The 17,700-nt window shown below is 46.3% G+C and overlaps 1 protein-coding gene across 1 annotated transcript in view; it reads right to left on the bottom strand.

The window, feature by feature from the left end:
* Positions 1 to 591: 591 nt before the first annotated feature.
* The window catches only part of LOC144500035 (high affinity choline transporter 1-like), a 29,453-nt gene continuing 12,344 nt past the window's right edge, over positions 592 to 17,700 (bottom strand). The window contains exons 5-8 of the mRNA XM_078222792.1: positions 15,926 to 16,069; positions 15,459 to 15,612; positions 4,680 to 4,897; positions 592 to 1,658 (exon numbers count right to left, since the gene is read on the bottom strand). Of these exons, the coding sequence (XP_078078918.1) occupies positions 1,128 to 1,658; positions 4,680 to 4,897; positions 15,459 to 15,612; positions 15,926 to 16,069 (1,047 nt within the window). The 3' untranslated portion in view covers positions 592 to 1,127. The remainder of the gene's footprint in view (positions 1,659 to 4,679; positions 4,898 to 15,458; positions 15,613 to 15,925; positions 16,070 to 17,700) is intronic.

Here is a 17,700-nt window from a genome sequence, read left to right as displayed (position 1 = left end):
GGCCATTATGGGATTCACGCCGGTAAGGCAGGGGGGGCTTAGTCTCACCTGAGAGACCAGCATTGGACTGCTGAGGGGGCCAATGCGCAATATACTGGGGGATCGGTTGACATGCACCTCCTCCCCCGATCGCCAGCCTCCTGATCGCCAGGCCAGATCACACCCCCGACATCGTCGGCTGAGATGTCCCCCCCGATTGCCAGCCCTGGCCCCTTCCCAATCGTTTGCCCTGAATCCCCCTAATCACCGGCCCTGAGCACCCCCCTGATCACCGGCCTGAACACCACCCCCCCAATGGTGAGCCTCCTGATAGCTGACCCGGCCTCCGAGCACTGGTCCCACCACCTTCCCCCAACCCCTGCAATGCAGAGTTCCACCCCATCCCTTCCCCTCCCCTCCTACCTCCCCCACCCCCCAGTCTGGTCCTGCCTCCTTCAGGCCCTGCCTCCTTAGCACTGTCCAAGGGTGTCAGGCTGGCAATGCCAGAGTACCCAGTGGGCAGGACCAGGGTGCCAGGATGGCAGTGCTAGAGTGCCAACGGGCACAACTCCTCCCTGTCCTGAAACTCCAGGGGGGCCTCAATTGCCTCTGGTCCCACCAGTGAGGCCATCACGCCTGGTCCCTGTTGCTGGGGACCATCCCTGCTGATGTGAACCTCCACCAGCGGAGTCAAAAACATTAGCAAGCCTGGACGATTGCATCCTGGACTCATTAAATAGATGCAAACCCGCCTTGTGCTGTTCCCTGTCAGAAGGCTGATTACGTCAAAAAAATGGCCAGGCCGCGATTCCCATTTTTAGTCACCCGCTGACATTTTCCTGGCTCGCTGCGCTACTCGAGCAGCGCAGCTGGCCAGGAAAACCGCACCCCACATCTCAACATAAAATGGTCACGATTACTGTGAATCTATGTAAAAGTGACAGGGAGTGAATTTTCTCAGGCTTCTGAGGTTTCGTCATAACGTAGGTGGAAAAGCAACTGAAATTCTGTTTCCACACAAAATGTGGGTTTTCATCATCCTTCAGCTGAAGTTAGGGTAGTGGTGCGGGAGCAGAAGGATATAAAACCCCAACACTTCTGCTGAAAACAGACATCTGAGGAACGACTGAACGTTAACATAGTAATTGTTACATGTGATCCTTGAGTGGCTCCAGTTTATGATTGTTGCAATCATTTAAAGTAATCTGCTCCTCTGGCGTTGCAGGCAATTCCTGAGTTTTATCGGTAATTTTAAAAACATCAAATCTTACAGGTAGAAGTTTTCTGTTGAATACAAATGAGGCCAGGTATGAGAATATCACAATACTGAGGAAGGACAGCACCATTGTGAACGTTTTAAATGGAAAGAGTTGCTGATAGGAGCCATTCTCAAAGGAAATGCCTGGATATTGAATTAGTGGCGGGATTCGAAGAAAAGGTTCACCAGCCATTAGTCTCAAGGTTAATCCGACCAGGTATCCAGCAGCTGATCCATATGCATTTGTGCTTGGGATGAAGAGGACACAGACAAACTGTGGAAAGAGTATGGCATACACTAATTCTGAGCTCAGGAACCACAGGCCGTAAATTGAGTTTGTCAGAAGTGCCATTGTTGCAGCTGCAGCTCCGCACAGAATTATTGTAGTTCGCATAACCCATATCACCTCTTTCTCAGAAGCCTGCGGATACAATAATGTGTTTGATCAGTGAAATACGACAACAATTTGCTTTTATCATTAAGCTCCAGCTTGCTCGAGTGTGGTTCATGGCTGTGAGTCTCCGTTTCACTATTTCCCAACCCATGGCCATTGCCTGGTGGGCAAGCACTGATCAGAATGCTATCCTGCAGCAGGGTAAATCAGAGGGATCACCACTCTGCATAGCTCAATCGCAATGGTAGCTTCCCGCTTTCTCAGTTGCGGAACTTCTGTGTTATGCAGTGACCAGTAGCTGGGAATAAATTCAAAAGCAGAGGAGCTCAAATGAGATTACGCAATTAGAATAGTCACATTACATGTTAGGTGGCATTTAATGAGAGCTTTTTACAATGACCTTGTTTTCCCACAGACTCCAGATGTTTCATGAGGGTTGTATGGGACCCCAGTACGTTGGTTGCCAGGTTTATAACCTGGGGCAGAAAGTTACTTGGGGATGTGCAGCCAATCAATCAATATTGCATATAGATTGTTCCTTCTTTCTGACAGTATGATGGGAAGAATGAGATAGTGTGAGTGAGGAGCTTCCATCCAGAGCTACAATAGTCAGACCATCACAGATTATTTATATATTATCATAATATATGCAAATTAATATTTGCTCTCAGCATGTGGGCGACACCAGAAAAGCTGCCTTTATTGTCCATCCCTAATTGCCCTCAGAAAGGTGGGGATCTGCCTTTCTGAACCACTGCAGTCCCTGTGGTGATTAGGTCAGGAAGGAAGCTTGCTTGAAAGCACAAACAAATGGTTAAATCACCATGGGCTGTTTCTCCATTAAATGGACTTCCACCATCATATTTAGCAAGTTATCTGTGCAGGTTTCCATTAAGGAAAGAAAGATGTGGTAACTCCCAGGCTTGCATGAAGAAATACTGATTGACCCTCCTGTAGGACTCGTAGAATACGAGCTCCCTGGGAATTGGTAATTACCTTAGGGAGCTCGTATTCTATACGTCCTAGAGAGAGGTTGACCAATGATTCCCCATGCTAGTCCTGCGGGTTATCACAAAAGACTTGTGCTTATATAGCACCTTTCACAATCGCAGGATGTTCAAAACACTTTACAGTCAATGAAAAACTTTCTAGATACAAGGAAAATTCTTGCCGCAAAACTATTGAACAGGCTTCAGCTTGAGAACAGCCAGATCCATTAGGTTCTCAATGTAGCTGGGCTGGAAAGTGGAATTCCTAAGCTAAGGGACACATTTTTTAACCTGGGCCTGCTACTTATCTGCTATTGGTCCACTTGCCATATCAAGAGCAGCTTGATTTATCAGCCAGCTTTCGGGGTTTTGTGCACCACATATAACACATTGTAAGCATCAATGTCATTAAAAATCTTTTGCCAGCAATGTTTCTTGATGTGTAAGTCATTTTCTGGTGTTCAGGGAAAAAACATTTAGCTAATGAAGAACTATAACTTGAATAATACATGGTAAGTTCCATGATGGGGCAGATTGACAAGGTCTGTGGCCTCGCATTTCCTCATTGCATGTTTTACTTTTGTGGTCCAGCGATGGTTCTGTAACAAGCATTAATGTGTACCTGTGCACAAGTGAGCTATGCTTTCTAGATAAAGGGAGTTCTTCCGATTACCTTCTGGCCCTCTAACCACACTTTTCAGCAAGTGTTGGGAATGCCAGATTGCTTTGTTGAATACATGCAGCCCCCAAAGCTAAAGTTCCGGGCATCCAGGACCAGATAAATATGGGCGGGGTGGAGAGGTGAGGCTTGGGGGAGAGGGGGGGAGGGCAGAGGAGGGTGGGGGTGTTGGTGGGGAGGCTATGGGGGAGGGAGCACCTTAGGAGTCTGATCTTTTGGAGGATGGTGGGAGGTGACAAAGTTAAAAGGAGGCTGTGGATGGAGGCACCGCACCCACCTTCCACATCGAATCCCTACAGTACAGAAGGAGGCCATTTGACTCACCAAAACGGCACCAACAACAATCCCAACCAGGCCTTAACCCTGTAACCCTACATATTTACCCGGCCTATTCCCCTGACTAACGGGCAATTTAGCATGGCCAATCAACCTAACCTGCACACCTTTGGACTGTGGGAGGAACTGATGTGGAGATGCCGGCGTTGGACTGGGGTAAACACAATACACATCTTTTTAGCCTGTCTTGATGCTCTCTCCACTCACATTGTTTCGTTTCTTAAAGACTTGATTAGTTGTAAGTATTCGCATTCCAACCATTATTCATGTAAATTGAGTCTGTGTCTTTATAAGCTCTGTTTGTGAACAGAATTCCCACTCACCTGAAGAAGGGGCTAAGAGCTCCGAAAGCTTGTGTGGCTTTTGCTACCAAATAAACCTGTTGGACTTTAACCTGGTGTTGTTAAACTTCTTACTGTGGGAGGAAACCAGAGCACCCAGAGGAAACCCACACAGACACGGGGAGAACGTTCAAACTCCTCATACCCAATGCTGGAATTGAATCTGGGTCCCTGGCGCAATGAGGCAGCAGTGCTAACCACTGTGCCACCATTCCTGCCTGAGGCTTAAACACGGTTCATCTTCAGGTTACCCTTGAACTCCTCCCGCCTGCCTGAAAATTGAGGATGGGTGGAAAGTGGCCTTCAAGTGGTCAATAATTGCCCTGTTAAAGGTCTCAACTGGGGCAAGGGTTGGCAGTCTGGCCTAGGCCTTGCCCATCCTAGTGTAAAATTGTGGAAAAGTCGGGTGGGCGAGAGCCCCGTGGAGAGGCTATTTGAAAAATTTTACATCAAGCCCCCTCCAATTTACAAACGGCGAGGGAATGTTAAATTCTGTTCCATCTATCTTCTTAGTAAGTGAAGCAGAAAGCATACATTTAAATTTTCATAATATGGTCAATTCCACATGGAAAATGGATCAGATTTTCTGTTCATTATGTTGCTCGACCACACTGTGCAAACTGACACACCCCATGAGCATTGCTCGACACAAAGAGGGCTCCATTGTCTATTCCTTTTCAAAATAGTTCAAAGAGATGCTCACCGTTTTCCTAATAATAGTCTTGTAGATATTGCGTGCAAACATTGAACTTGCTGATAAAAGAGATGAATCTGCTGATGACATAACTGCTGCTGAAATAGCACCGATTCCCAAGATGGAAACATAAGCAGGGCACAGATATTGAAGGACAATGGGTAATATCATGCTTGATTCCTGCCTTTCATTTGGAGTTGGTAAGCCATAGCCTGTTTGATTCCAATCTGGAAGAAATGAGATATTTTACATTTAGAATTGTTTTTGTCAGTAATTTCTTAATATGAAATCATGAAGCCTGGAAAAACAAAAATTTTACTTGGCATGTATGAAAAATCCCTGAGCATTGTATTCTAGAAGGCTGTGTAGGAGATTCTCATTCAGGATCTCACAAAGAGGGCACTGTTTAATAGAGGCGATGGAGAAACCTGTTGGAAATTTCGAGAGAGTCCTGAGCCATCTCTTTTTGGGAAGGTTTGCCAAATTATTTGCCAATTGGGCGCTTAGCTGGGCAATGGCGGGTCTTCCTTGGGAGTTCTGCCCTTTGAGAGTTGCAGGGCAATCGGAGGACAGGAGCTGTTCATTGGTTGGCAGCTGATGTGGAGACGATAGCTGCTGCTGGTACTTCAGGCACCTGAGGCCTAGGATCATCATGGATCCAAACAACTGAGCGATAGTGTGTTTGTGGTTTGGGGTTCACAGGGGAGTGGTTTGGAGGGGGGTTAGCACCAAGGGCTAGTGTCTCTCATTGAGCCCCCTTTTCCCAATTCCATGTTGATCAAGTCTAAGGGACCCCCTCGGAGTCATCAAGCAACTCCATCAGTGATATTTCTCACACTTCCACCCACCACATTTATTGCCCAGTTATGGGCCTCACTGTCTTCAGGCTGGAAAGGCCTTCCATCGGCCTTCCCACCACAGACTTCATCAGGGCTGTGACAGGAACAGGGTGAGATCCCCACCTGCTGCTCTCCTGCCTGATTAAATGCTCCTGCCACTAAACTTGCCATGGGGGAGAGCATTAAATTTTGCTGCAGTGAACTCCTCATCTCAGCATGCAGTTAATTGCAAACTCAGAACAGACCTCCAATATTTCCCCACAGAAAAGGAAAGGGCTGGGCAACGAGGGAACATCAAATATATTAAATTAGTGCTCCTCCCTATAATGGAATGAAATTGAGGGAGGGCCTTTGAAAAATATTTTCTTTTTGCTGGGCTTTTTCACCTCTTTCTTCCCTCCTTCCCGTCTCACCCTCCCTATCCAGCCTGATTTCCCCTCCTAAAAGACATGTTGGCCCTTCACAGACTGCTACTGCTTTCAATCTGAGCCCTTATCCTGACTCCAGGTGCTCTCGATGCATCAAGAGAAATATGCCAAGGATACCAGAAAAAACATTTAAATGGGCCTACAGCATGTTGTCAGGACAAAGTTAGTTTATTTATAGTGTCTATATGCAGTGCTTAGGATCACTGATCTCGGCAGGATTACACTTGGATGGCATATCAGTGCAGTAATGGGTTTATATTATGAACTAATGAGTCATGCCTCCTGTTTCTCTGGCCACTGCCATGTATTAATGATCTCTCCTTTCTACCACAGGCACATCGGGAAAGCAGCCCAGCGAGCTCACCATCCAGCTCCAACAATCCAGCTCCTCCAGCAGAACAGAATTCTCCAATGTTGATATTGAAGACCCGTCACAGTGCTCACCCACACCCTCCACCAGCACAGAGGCACACACCTCGCTGGCACCTAGTTTTAGAGAGGCATCGGGGTCACAGTCTGGTGAGCACCTCACTCTCTCTGACCCACAGCAGGCGGGGACAGGGATGTCCCGGTGTGCCGGCACTCGGAGGATTGCTGGAGGCCAGAAATCTGCCATGTCCCAGTCAAATGATAAGCCTTTGGGCTCAGTCATAAACTCCAAAGGCAAAGCCAGGAGCGTCAGGAAGAGATGTCAGCAACACTCCTCAGATTGAGAGACGCAATGGAGAGTCCTGCTTACTGCCCGAACGTGATTGTGCCGACACTCCAACACAAGGTCAGCGCAGTGAGGGTGATGAGCACCATGCAGATCTTGTTGCAAGACTTTTGTCCTGCCTTGCTGGAGGACGTGCACCCCACGGTGCAGGACATGCACTCCCTGGATCAGGCACTTGTGGGGAGCCACGAGTACCCACAGGGAGGAGAAACAACTGATGCACACCCCGGTGCCAGGGGACTCTGGGAGTGTCCTGCTTATTTAATCCCCTCTTCCTGTGACCACTTCAGCTCCAGTTCCACATGGTGAGGAGGGTGGGCACTGGCACACAGCAGGACCATGAAAGCAGGACACTGCTTTCCAGACAACACCCATCAACGTCATCACAGACAACAGGGCACAGCAGACAGCAGGCCACACCTGTTGATGTTGGGGATGCGCCAAGACATGGTGGCAGGATTGGAAAGGTTAAGAAGCTCTATTTGTAGCTTGGGCATGGGTGTTAAACACTTTTAGATAGCGTTCATCTCTGTACATAAACTCTCACTAACTGCACCTTGTCAATGGCTCCTTGTTCTGATGAACTGTGTTCCTATGGCCCTGACCGGAAAACTGGATTCCTGCACCAGAAAGGACAAGCTGCAAACCCAGGGCTTCCTCCATGTGCTTTGTACAAGATTATCAGCACACTGGTGGTGTCCCTTCACAGTGACTGAGTCATAGTCATACAGTCATAGAGGTTTACAGCATGGAAACAGGCCCTTCGGCCCAACTTGTCCATGCCGCCTTTTTTTAAACCCCTAAGCTAATCCCAATTGCCCACATTTGGCCCATATCCCTCCATACCCATCTTACCCATGTAACTGTCTAAATGCTTTTCAAAGGACAAAATTGTACCCGCCTCTACTATTACCTCTGGCAGCTTGTTCCAGATACTCACCACCCTCTGTGTGAAAACATTGCCCCTCTGGACAATTTGTATCTCTCCCCTCTCACCTTAAACCTGTGCCCTCTAGTTTTAGACTCCCCTACCTTTGGGAAAAGATATTGACGACTATCTAGCTGATCTGTGCCCCTCATTATTTTATAGACCTCTATAAGATCACCCCTCAGCCTTCTATGCTCCAGAGAAAAATGTCCCAGTCTATCCAGCCTCTCCTCATAACTCAAACCATCAAGTCCCGTTGGCATCCTAGTAAATTTTTTCTGCACTCTTTCTAGTTTAATAATATCCTTTCTATAATAGGGTGACCAGAACTCCAAGTGTGTACTTTCTATAATAGGGTGACCAGTACTCCAAGTGTGGCCTTACCAATGTCTTGTACAACTTCAACAAGATGTCCCAACTCCTGTATTCAATGTTCTGACCAGTGAAACGAAGCATGCTGAATGCCTTCTTCACCACTCTGTCCACCTGTGACTTCACTTTCAAGGAGCTATGAACATGTACCCCTAGATCTCTTTGTTCTGTAACTCTCCCCACGCCCTACCATTAACTGAGTAAGTTCTGCCCTGATTCAATCTACCAAAATGCATCACCTTGCATCTATCTAAATTAAACTCCATCTGCCATTTGTTAGCCCATTGGCCCAATTGATCAAGATCCCGTTGCAATCCAAGATAACTTTCTTCACTGTCCACTATGCCACCAATCTTGGTGTCATCTGCAAACTTACTAACCATGCCTCCTATATTCTCATCCAAATCATTAATATAAATGACAAATAACAGTGGAACCACCCTCGATCCCTGAGGCACACCGCTGGTCAGAGGCCTCCAGTTTGAAACACTGGACTGGACACATCAGTCATGCCTGTTTCTCGTAGGGAATGAGAATGTTTCCCACAATGCACAGGGCTAGTGTCACTCATTCCAGTCATGGTCAATGTTCACTCTCTGCACCTTCGGAGGTGTTGCCGACCCTCCTATCCCATCACATCTGGCCCAGCTTCTGGTGACACTGAACCTCAAGGGTCCAGCTCACAAAGGATGCCATAGGATCAGGAGAGGTAAAACTTTCCCTGCTGCGTTGCCATGATATGATTCCAGTCACAAGCAGCTGCCATCAGTCAGACATTCACAGGAGCTCCGTGAGGATCTATGCACTGTCCCCATTGCAAGTCTCCATCAGCCTCCTGCAATGTAGAGACTGTAGGTAACTGCTCCCTCCCCATGACAGGAATTTATCACAGAGAGTGTGTGCTGCCAGCAGTCACATGAGAGAGCAATGCTGACATAGACCATGTGAAGGTAATGGGATGTCCTCACTGGATCTCCACATCAACCTCCATGAATCTAACGGCAATGAGCATGTCCCGAGCTTGTCTGCCTCGTCTGGACATCGCCATTGCCTCATGGCCGACATCCTCTCCCCTGTGGACATCCTCAGTCAGAGGAAACATGCCACTCTTCTGTCTCCTCCTCAGGCAGTTCCATCTCTCATTGCAGCATCAGGTTGTGCAGGATGCAGCAAGCAACCACGATGTGTGACACCCTCTGCGGATTGTACTGCAGGGCTCCACCAGACCAGTCCAGGCACTGGCACCTCATCCCCAGCATCCCTATGGCCTGCGAGTTGCAGCATGAGCCTCATTGTAAATTACCTCAGCTGCACTCTGTGGCCTCCACACAGACATCAACAGCTTCAGCGAGTAGCTCTTGTCCCCAAGGAGCCACCCCTGCAGCAGCTTTGGAACCTGAAACATGTCAGGGATTTGAGAATGATTCAGAATGTGGAAATCCCGCACACTGATAGGGAACTGACCACGTACCTGGGGGATTGCCTTGGTGAAGTCACAGACCAGTGGAACATTGAGTGAGTGGAAGCCCTCACAATTCATGAAATTCACTGCTTGATGCCCGAATATCTGAGTGCCACGTGACTCAGTTGATGGCACTCTATACCTGTGGGTGGCGTGGTGGCACAATGGGTAGCACTGCTACCTCACAGCGCCAGGGACCCGGGTTCGATTACCAGCTTGGATCACTGTCTGTGTGGAGTTTGCATGTTCTCCCCGTGTCTGCGGTGAGTTTTCTCCGGGTGCTCCGGTTTCCTCCCATAGTCTGAAAGACATGCTGGTTAGGTACATTGACCCGAACAGGCACCGGAGTGTGGCGATTAGGGGAATTTCACAGTAACTTCATTGCAGTGTTAATGTAAGCCTTACTTGCGACTAGTAAATAAACTTTAACTTTTTAACTTTGTGGAAAGCTAGACATCTGTGCAAAACCCATGGATTTTGCATCCTAGCTTGCCTGATCCCAGTGAAAGTAGATGACATTGCGTGGCCTTGTGAAGATTGTGTCCGTCACCTCCTGGATGGACCTGTGTACAGACGCTTGCAATATCCTGCATAGGTTACCCTGTGGAGCCCTGGCAGGAGCCACTCATGTAAAAACTGAATGTGGCTGTGGCTTTCAGCGCCAAGTCCCTGTGGCACCAAATCCTGCAGAAGCTGGCAAATGTGATCAACCTGTTCCCTTGACATGCAAAGTCTATGGCAACACTGGTCCTTGGTCATTTGCAGGAATGTCAGGCACCATTTGAGTCTAACAAGACACCTCTGAGCAATGGCTCTGAGGTTCCTCCTCTGCCTGAGGAGCAGGTTCTGCCATCCCTTCCTCAGGATTTTGCTCGTGCTTTGGGCGAGCCAGGCACCTCTGTTGATGTTTTTTTCTATCCTGTCTATGAGCCAGACAAATGATGGCCAGCACAACAGGTTCAATCTCTCCTTTGCTGTCCTCACTGCCGTATCAAAGAGAGAGATTTGACAGTAGCATTTGTCCCCTAGGGTGCACTGTTTGTCCAATCACCATTGGGAGTTGCCTCTCAAAGGCCAGTGACTCATGTCCTGGCCACCACATTGATAGCCAGTCCTTGTTGAATGGGCACGACCCCACACCACCCTTGCTCCACATAACATAACCAACTGGTCACAGCCTTGGCCACTCTGCTGCATCCCGAACTCTCACCTCAAGCGCAGGCAATGTCCAAAGCCTCACTCCAAGACTTTGTGTGCAACCCAGTCTATGGGGGGCACTTGTCAGCAAGCATCAAGTGAAGAGCCCAACAGCTGGAATGAGCAGAAAGAGAAGTGACTGCAGGGCAAGGGCAGCGTAGAAAATCTTCAACCGAGCTCTGGAAAAAAGAAACAATAAAAGGAAGAGATGGAAAAAGTCTGATCTTTACCTGAGTGTCACAACCATATGAAAGGCCAGGATCAAGTTCAGAAGTGGCTGCGCAGGTTTAACAGGTACCGACCAGCATTGGACTAGCCAGAGGTCCAGCAATGAGTAGGTCAGTTCCTTCCGATATACCATAGGCAGTAGTGAAGACAATGTTATGACCAGGCAGGACATAAATTAAGACTCAGCAACGTATGAAGAAATTATCAAAGCTTTTGACACTTATTTCAGTCTTTGGAAAAGCATAATTATCGAGGGAGGGAAATTTAATAGGTGCACCCAAAGACCAAGACAGAGCAAAGATTATTTTATTAATGAGCTGTATAGATCATACGGAGCCTGGGAAGATGAATTAATTGTGAAGAGTCACTATCAGGCTTTTTGCAGTTACCTATTAAACGTTATACAGATAACGAGAAAGGCAGAAAGATTATTTTTTTTATTCAAGGCAAAATCTAAATCTCATGGAGTGAACTGGCTGATACATCCTAGTTTACAGCAAGAAAGCATTGTTATGCACCTAACCCCAAACAGAGAGAAAGGGAAGAGGCCGCAGTTGCTGCTATTATTCAGTGTTCTCCTTGTGGTGGGAAAAGGCTGTATCAGTGTGAAGAATGCACTGCCAAAAATGTAAAGTGCAATTTCTGCAAGAACAGAGGCCATTTTAAATCAGTTTCCTGCCACAAACAGCTCTTAAAAAAATCAATAAAAGTCGCGACCATGTACCATTTAAGAAATTGAAGACATTCAAGAAGTTGAAGAAGATAAGAACCAAAAGTACCATTCTTGGCAGAAATTACAGGATCAAATGGCAACTATTGGGCTGTAGATATTATGGTCAATGGACATAAAACAAACTTCAAGTTAGACACTGGAGCAGGAGTTTCAATTCTGTCAGATACAGGGAAATGTGGTGGAGATACTCCAGCTTTTTGACCATAAGACCCCATGGTGCTGGAAGACATTCGGCTGAAAGTCAAGAAACATTTAATTGCTAAACTCTAGCAATAGGAACAAAAATCACAGAAACCGTGTATATTATTCACAATCAAAAACACTCACTCCCCCATCACCTCCATCCAAGTGAATGCCCATATGCCCAATCTTCCTGAGGAGCCCACCCCATAATAATAGACAGTCCTTTCCTCAACCTGCTGACCCCCAGAACCCAATTTTACTTCCCTGCCCTACCCAATAATCCTCAGCCATCATCGCAGGACCCTCACTCCTTCTCCCCCCCACCCACCAAAAACTAGCACCCACTGTCCCCTTTAATGCTCACCATCCCTTCCTATCAACAATTCCCTCACTTTAGCGCTCCAGGACTCATCAGTTGGCACCATGGACTTCTCCCTCTGAACCCCTTTGCCCTCTTCTCCTGCATGCGCATTCACACTTGCACACTCACCCCCCATGCCCCCTTGCCCGCACTTCACCATGTTCTTTCCCCATTCCGCAACCCCTGCAGCATCTCTCACTTTCCCCTACCACCCCCAGCCTCCCCTGCACCCCCCCCCAGATGTCCACACCAACCCCATCTCTTCATTCCTCTCCTCCTTGTCTAATCCTCCTCCCTTCACCGACCATCACTGACTGACAGCTGTCCACCCGCAGTGAGAAAATTCACCTCCTGGTCGCTCCTGCAGCAAGATGCTCAATGTGGTAGATGCTGCACCCACTCACTGCTGTACATGGTGTTTCAGGGTGTACAGTTGCTGGAGGCCTCCATCTTCTGCTCTCTCCAAGCTGCCCCAGGCCTTTTTCCAGCTGAGTCCCAAAATGTCCATGCCACACTTGTCCAGATGTGTTCTGGACTGGCATGATATCCTGCTGGGGGTGTTGATGATGATCAAGCATGGGGTCAATTTTGGTTGGGACTTCACCTACATCCCATTAACAGGATGGCGGGAGTGCATGTTCCCCGAGTCATTTTGCATTAGCGGAAAATCAATTGCCACATTGTCCACCCCTACCCGACATTAAACCGTCCGCATGAGGGACTGGAAAATTCTGCACATGTTGTCTACATCTTCAGTGATGTAAGATCACATGATAGCAGAGCATTAAGAGAGATGGTTCTATTTGGAGCCTCATGCTGAGTCGACATTGTAAATGTTTATAACGTTCAATCAAAGATAGAGTTTGCCAACAACCTTTCCTCCAGCATTGTCTGTAAGCCCAGAACCACGACTACCACACCTAAGACCAAAAACAACAAATACAGAATTGGCACTTGGTGCAGGTTCCAAGCTGCCATTGCCCAGTGAAAGAGCAAATCAAATGATTCCGAGGCCCTGAAAGCCATAGAGAGGAACTCATATAACATGACTCTAAGCAGCTGAACATTGAAAAGTGGAATACTCTCAGACCCATTCTTAAGGCCTCTAGGGCTGCAGTTTATGCTTCAATAGGACTAACTTATGTTGGGCCACGACTATAGGTTGGGAAGAGTAATGGCTGCAGACAGCAATGAAGTTTATAAAGATTACATTGCTGTCTGCAATTAAGAAAAATGCTTCCCTGTAGCTGGTGTACATGAGGCAGTGACATCAGCATTACTCCAACCATCCATTACACTGGCCAATAAGAAAAGAGCTCGGCTCTTCTTTGTTATGATGCCATCAACATACCTTAATTATGACCGGGCGCGATCTTCTGGTGGGACCTTCTGGTCCTGCCAATGGCATACCCCCACCACATGTTTTCCAGCAGCAGGGGGTGGAATCAATGTGAAATCCCAGTGATAGCAGCGGGACCAGAAGACCCAACTGCCGACCAATGGCGTGCCGCATCCCAGAGAAAAATGCCATGGGGAGGCCAGAGAATCTCGGCAGAAGAAGAGGAAATGAAGTTGGAATGGCTGTGCAACTCTGAAGAAAAGTAATGACAGCTGTAGATTTTCTTTGCAGCTTCACACTCAGTTCCCTACAATTGGCATCAGCCTATTGGCCTCGCCATCACTGATAACCAAGCTTGAATGCCTTTCAAGAACTCCATAGCTTGGGTCAGTGGCCATACGTCTGCAAACGCTTTGTCGCAGGGACAAGTGCTTGTAACAGGAGAGGCTGGAGTTGGAATATAACGTACAAAAAACAGTGTGTGAGAGGAGTTTCAAACAAGTTTCAGAGTTAGAGAGTCACTTATTTACCATCCACTGTGCAGGATAATTGTCATTCCATTTACAAAGTGAAGGTTAGCGAGTCCATATTACGAAAGTGAAATGGTGAAGGGAGCAGTTCTGTTTGCTTATCTGCCCTTTCAGGTTATTGAACCTTGCTGATACTGATCCGCTACACTGCAAACAAGGGCAGTAACATTCAGCACATTAGCCACCTCCCCCCAACTGGTTCAGGTTACTGCCTTCAGCAGGTTTCTCCCATTCAACCCGACAATCAATTCCAGTCACTTGTTCTGTTAGAATTTTATGTTACACTAAAAAAGAAATCAGTGTTTGAGCCTCCTTGGTAGACAGGCCACACATTTTAGGACATCTGCTTCAAACAACAAACAATAGAACTAGTTCATAAAAGTATAGAATAGTCTGGGACTGCTTTCCAGGAGTTGAGGGAGATTCAGTGAAATGTTTTGGGTTGTCCTCTTTTGGAAAGGATTTTGAGATTTTTTAAATTCAAATTGCTTGCTTATTTTTCGGGAAGCTGCCACCTGTGGAAGTGCTGCAGACTTTTAAATCCTGCAGCAACAAGTTTCCTCTTGCAAGCTGGCAGACCAGACAAGGAGGAAGGAGAGCAAGGGGATGATGATTATTATGATGACAGTTTACACGGGACATGCACCTTTGGCTCAACGACCGTTAGGGAATAAATTGATCCTGGCTATTCCAAAGCTGTGTAACCACATGGGTGGTAGAAGTCTCACTGCATTGTTGTTCCTAAAGGCGCTGAGAAATTCAGGCTTATCATGATTGGCAATGAATAGCTTATTTAGATATACAAGCATAAGAATTAGGAGCAGGAGAAGGCCACTCGGCCCCTCAAGCCTGCCCCTCCATTCAATAAGATCGCGGCTGATCTCATTGTAACCACAACCCCATGTTCCTGCCTACCTCTGATAATCTTTCATCCCCCTTGTCAACCAAGAATCTATCTAGATCAGCCTTAAAAATATTCAAGACTCTGCTCGCACTGCATTTTGAGGAAGAGAGTTCCGGAGACTCTCAACCCTCTGAGAGAAAAAAATTCTCTTCACCTCTGTCTTAAACAAATGACCCTTATTTTCAAACAGTAACCCTTAGTTCAAGAATAGCCCATAAGAGGAAACATCCTCTCCACATCCACCCTGTCAATACCGCTCAGGCTTTAGGCTGGAATTCTCCAGCCATTTGTGCCAGCGGGATTCTCCAGTCCCACCAGCAGCGCACCCCACCTGTGGGGCTGGAGAATTTCGCCCTTAGTGTGGGTACAATCTACAAGTTTTGTCTCTCCTCAGAACACTCCTTATTGCTTTGAAGCCGCATGCCAGCAGAATGAAAACAATGTCCTTTGCATAATGACTAGTTTCCTGTAGTCACCTATGTCAGGCGCCATTAGAATTAGTGTTTCATATGTAGAATGAACTACACCCAATATTTTGTATAAACTTTATGATGGGTTATATTCCGTACCTGTAGAAACAGCAACTGCACCAATAATGATGGAGGGGAAAGACAATGTGAAGCATAAAATACCAGCAATATAAGATGTTTTCTGTGCTTGAGAAACTGACGATGCAGCAAGAACTCGCTGAAAATACACTTGCCATGGGATCCCTCCCAGACTCTGAAAGAAACGAATAAAGTTGCAGTTTAGAATAAAACAGATCTATCTAGGAAGTCAATTATTTAGCAATGGTTATTTCAAACACTAAAACTAGTTAATTGTGTGATTTCATCACGATATCTCAAACACAAGTTAATTACAAGTGAACAACTTTTTATGAACCTGACAGATGTAACTACAAAATCTCCCTCTTCTCTGTTATACTTTATATCTCTGAATGTTATCACAACAAACTTTGTCACAAACGTTTTAGTGATTTTAATTGTGGACCAAATAGAATAATTTTAATGTTTGATTGGTGAAGAGTTCTAACCATATAAAGTAGATCGTCAATCCATCGTCCAATCTGCTTCACTTCTATTTTACCTATCCATGGGTTCTGGTAAAGATCATTCACCATGGTATACCCAATGTTTGCAACTGCTGGATTTGTAATGGTGAAAGGCACACAAAGCCACTGGTAAGGGAAACAAAAGAAAATAATTGTAATTTAATCCTTTTTCACCATGGCGACTCACAGTATATGATCCTATAATCAAGCAGCTCGAGATAATTTATAGCAATTTAATTGCTGCAACAGTAGGACAACAGTAGGACAATACAATCAGCAAGTCATGCTTATCAGTTTTATGAACAATTATGGTCAATAGCTGCATATCTGTGAAACCTATTGCAATTCTGTATTGAGGGGTGGCACGGTGACCCAGTGGTTGGCATTGCTGCCTCACAGCGCCAGGGACCCGGGTTCGATTCCTGGCTTTGGGTCACTGTCTGTGCGGAGTCTGTACGTTCTTCCCGTGTCTGCATGGGTTTCCTCCGGGTGCTCTGGTTTCCTCCCACAGTGTGAAAGACGTGCTAGATGGGGGCATCTGCCATGCTAAATTCTCCCTCAGTGTACCTGAACAGGTGCCGGAGTGTGACGACTAGAGGATTCTCACAGTTGCTTCATTGCAGCATTAATGTAAGCCTACACTAATAAATAAGCTTTAAAGATGTCTTTTATATCATCATTTTTCATACTTTATATAACTAAGTTTCAAATGAATCTTGTCAGATTTCCTGCCAAACATGTTCCAATACTTTGTGGTGTTTTGATCTGGTATTTAATTAAATAAATGGTCAAGTTATACATGGCGGAGTTTCCTTTCCTGCCTGCCACGGGAATTGTAGTGGGTGGGACAGGACCATGTGGAGATCCATTGACCTCATGCGGGATTTTCCGGCCTTGGGGCGAGCGAGGCAGTTGCTAAACACAATTTAAGGCTCTTCCTCCTGCACTTTTGCATTAGCATTCCATAGTGGACTCTTGTTGACACAGTGACTTCAAAAATCTACAAACCCTGATCACAATGTCTATGGGATCATCAGGGAAGTATCTAATTCACATTGGACCATTGTGGATTGATCTGTGACACACATCTGGCCTGTGCTCCAAAAATCTACAGCTCCTTAGCTCTCCTAAAATCCCCATCTAGTCTATGTTGTACTCCTTTATATAGGAAGTCGATTAGAGAGTTTAGTTAACAAGTGTGTTTCTTTGAGTTCCAAGCTATTCCCTTGCCTGGAATGTCCAGTGGGACCCAATTGCACCCATTTGGTGGTTGGTCCACTTGATTTCATTCAGTATGTAACCTGTACTCTCCTGGTCTAGGGAGCTTTCCCCCAGACAAAAGAGCTGAAGGCACTCCTTGAAGTGATTGGTTTTGTAAGTGGTGAGTGGAAATTGCTTAAGGAATCCTTGAATCAGCAGGTAGCTAATACAATTGGATTATTCTTTGGTGTATTCTATTGGACTATTCCTGCAGTTACAGCAGCAATTCAGCAGCACCTCTCCATGGCATTCAAGGTCACTATTTAAATAACCTAGAATAAGGCTGCATCGCTGTTAATGGTTTCCAGGAGTTAATATTGTCATGTTTCGCCTGATTCTCGAACATTCTTCTCAACTGCATATTGCAATTGCAAAATGGTAATCTTATCAAAGATAATTATCAGATTGATTGCAAAAATCATACTTCAAAGGGGATGGGAGAGAACTTGTCCTCTTAACATGACTGCAGAAAGTGAAAGATATTATTTTGCAAGGGG

Source organism: Mustelus asterias, chromosome 10, assembly GCF_964213995.1.
Source record: "Mustelus asterias chromosome 10, sMusAst1.hap1.1, whole genome shotgun sequence".
NCBI classification, from domain to species: domain Eukaryota; kingdom Metazoa; phylum Chordata; class Chondrichthyes; order Carcharhiniformes; family Triakidae; genus Mustelus; species Mustelus asterias.
The sequence above is the reverse complement of the archived record's forward strand: the minus strand, read 5'-3'. Positions and strand labels throughout refer to the sequence as shown.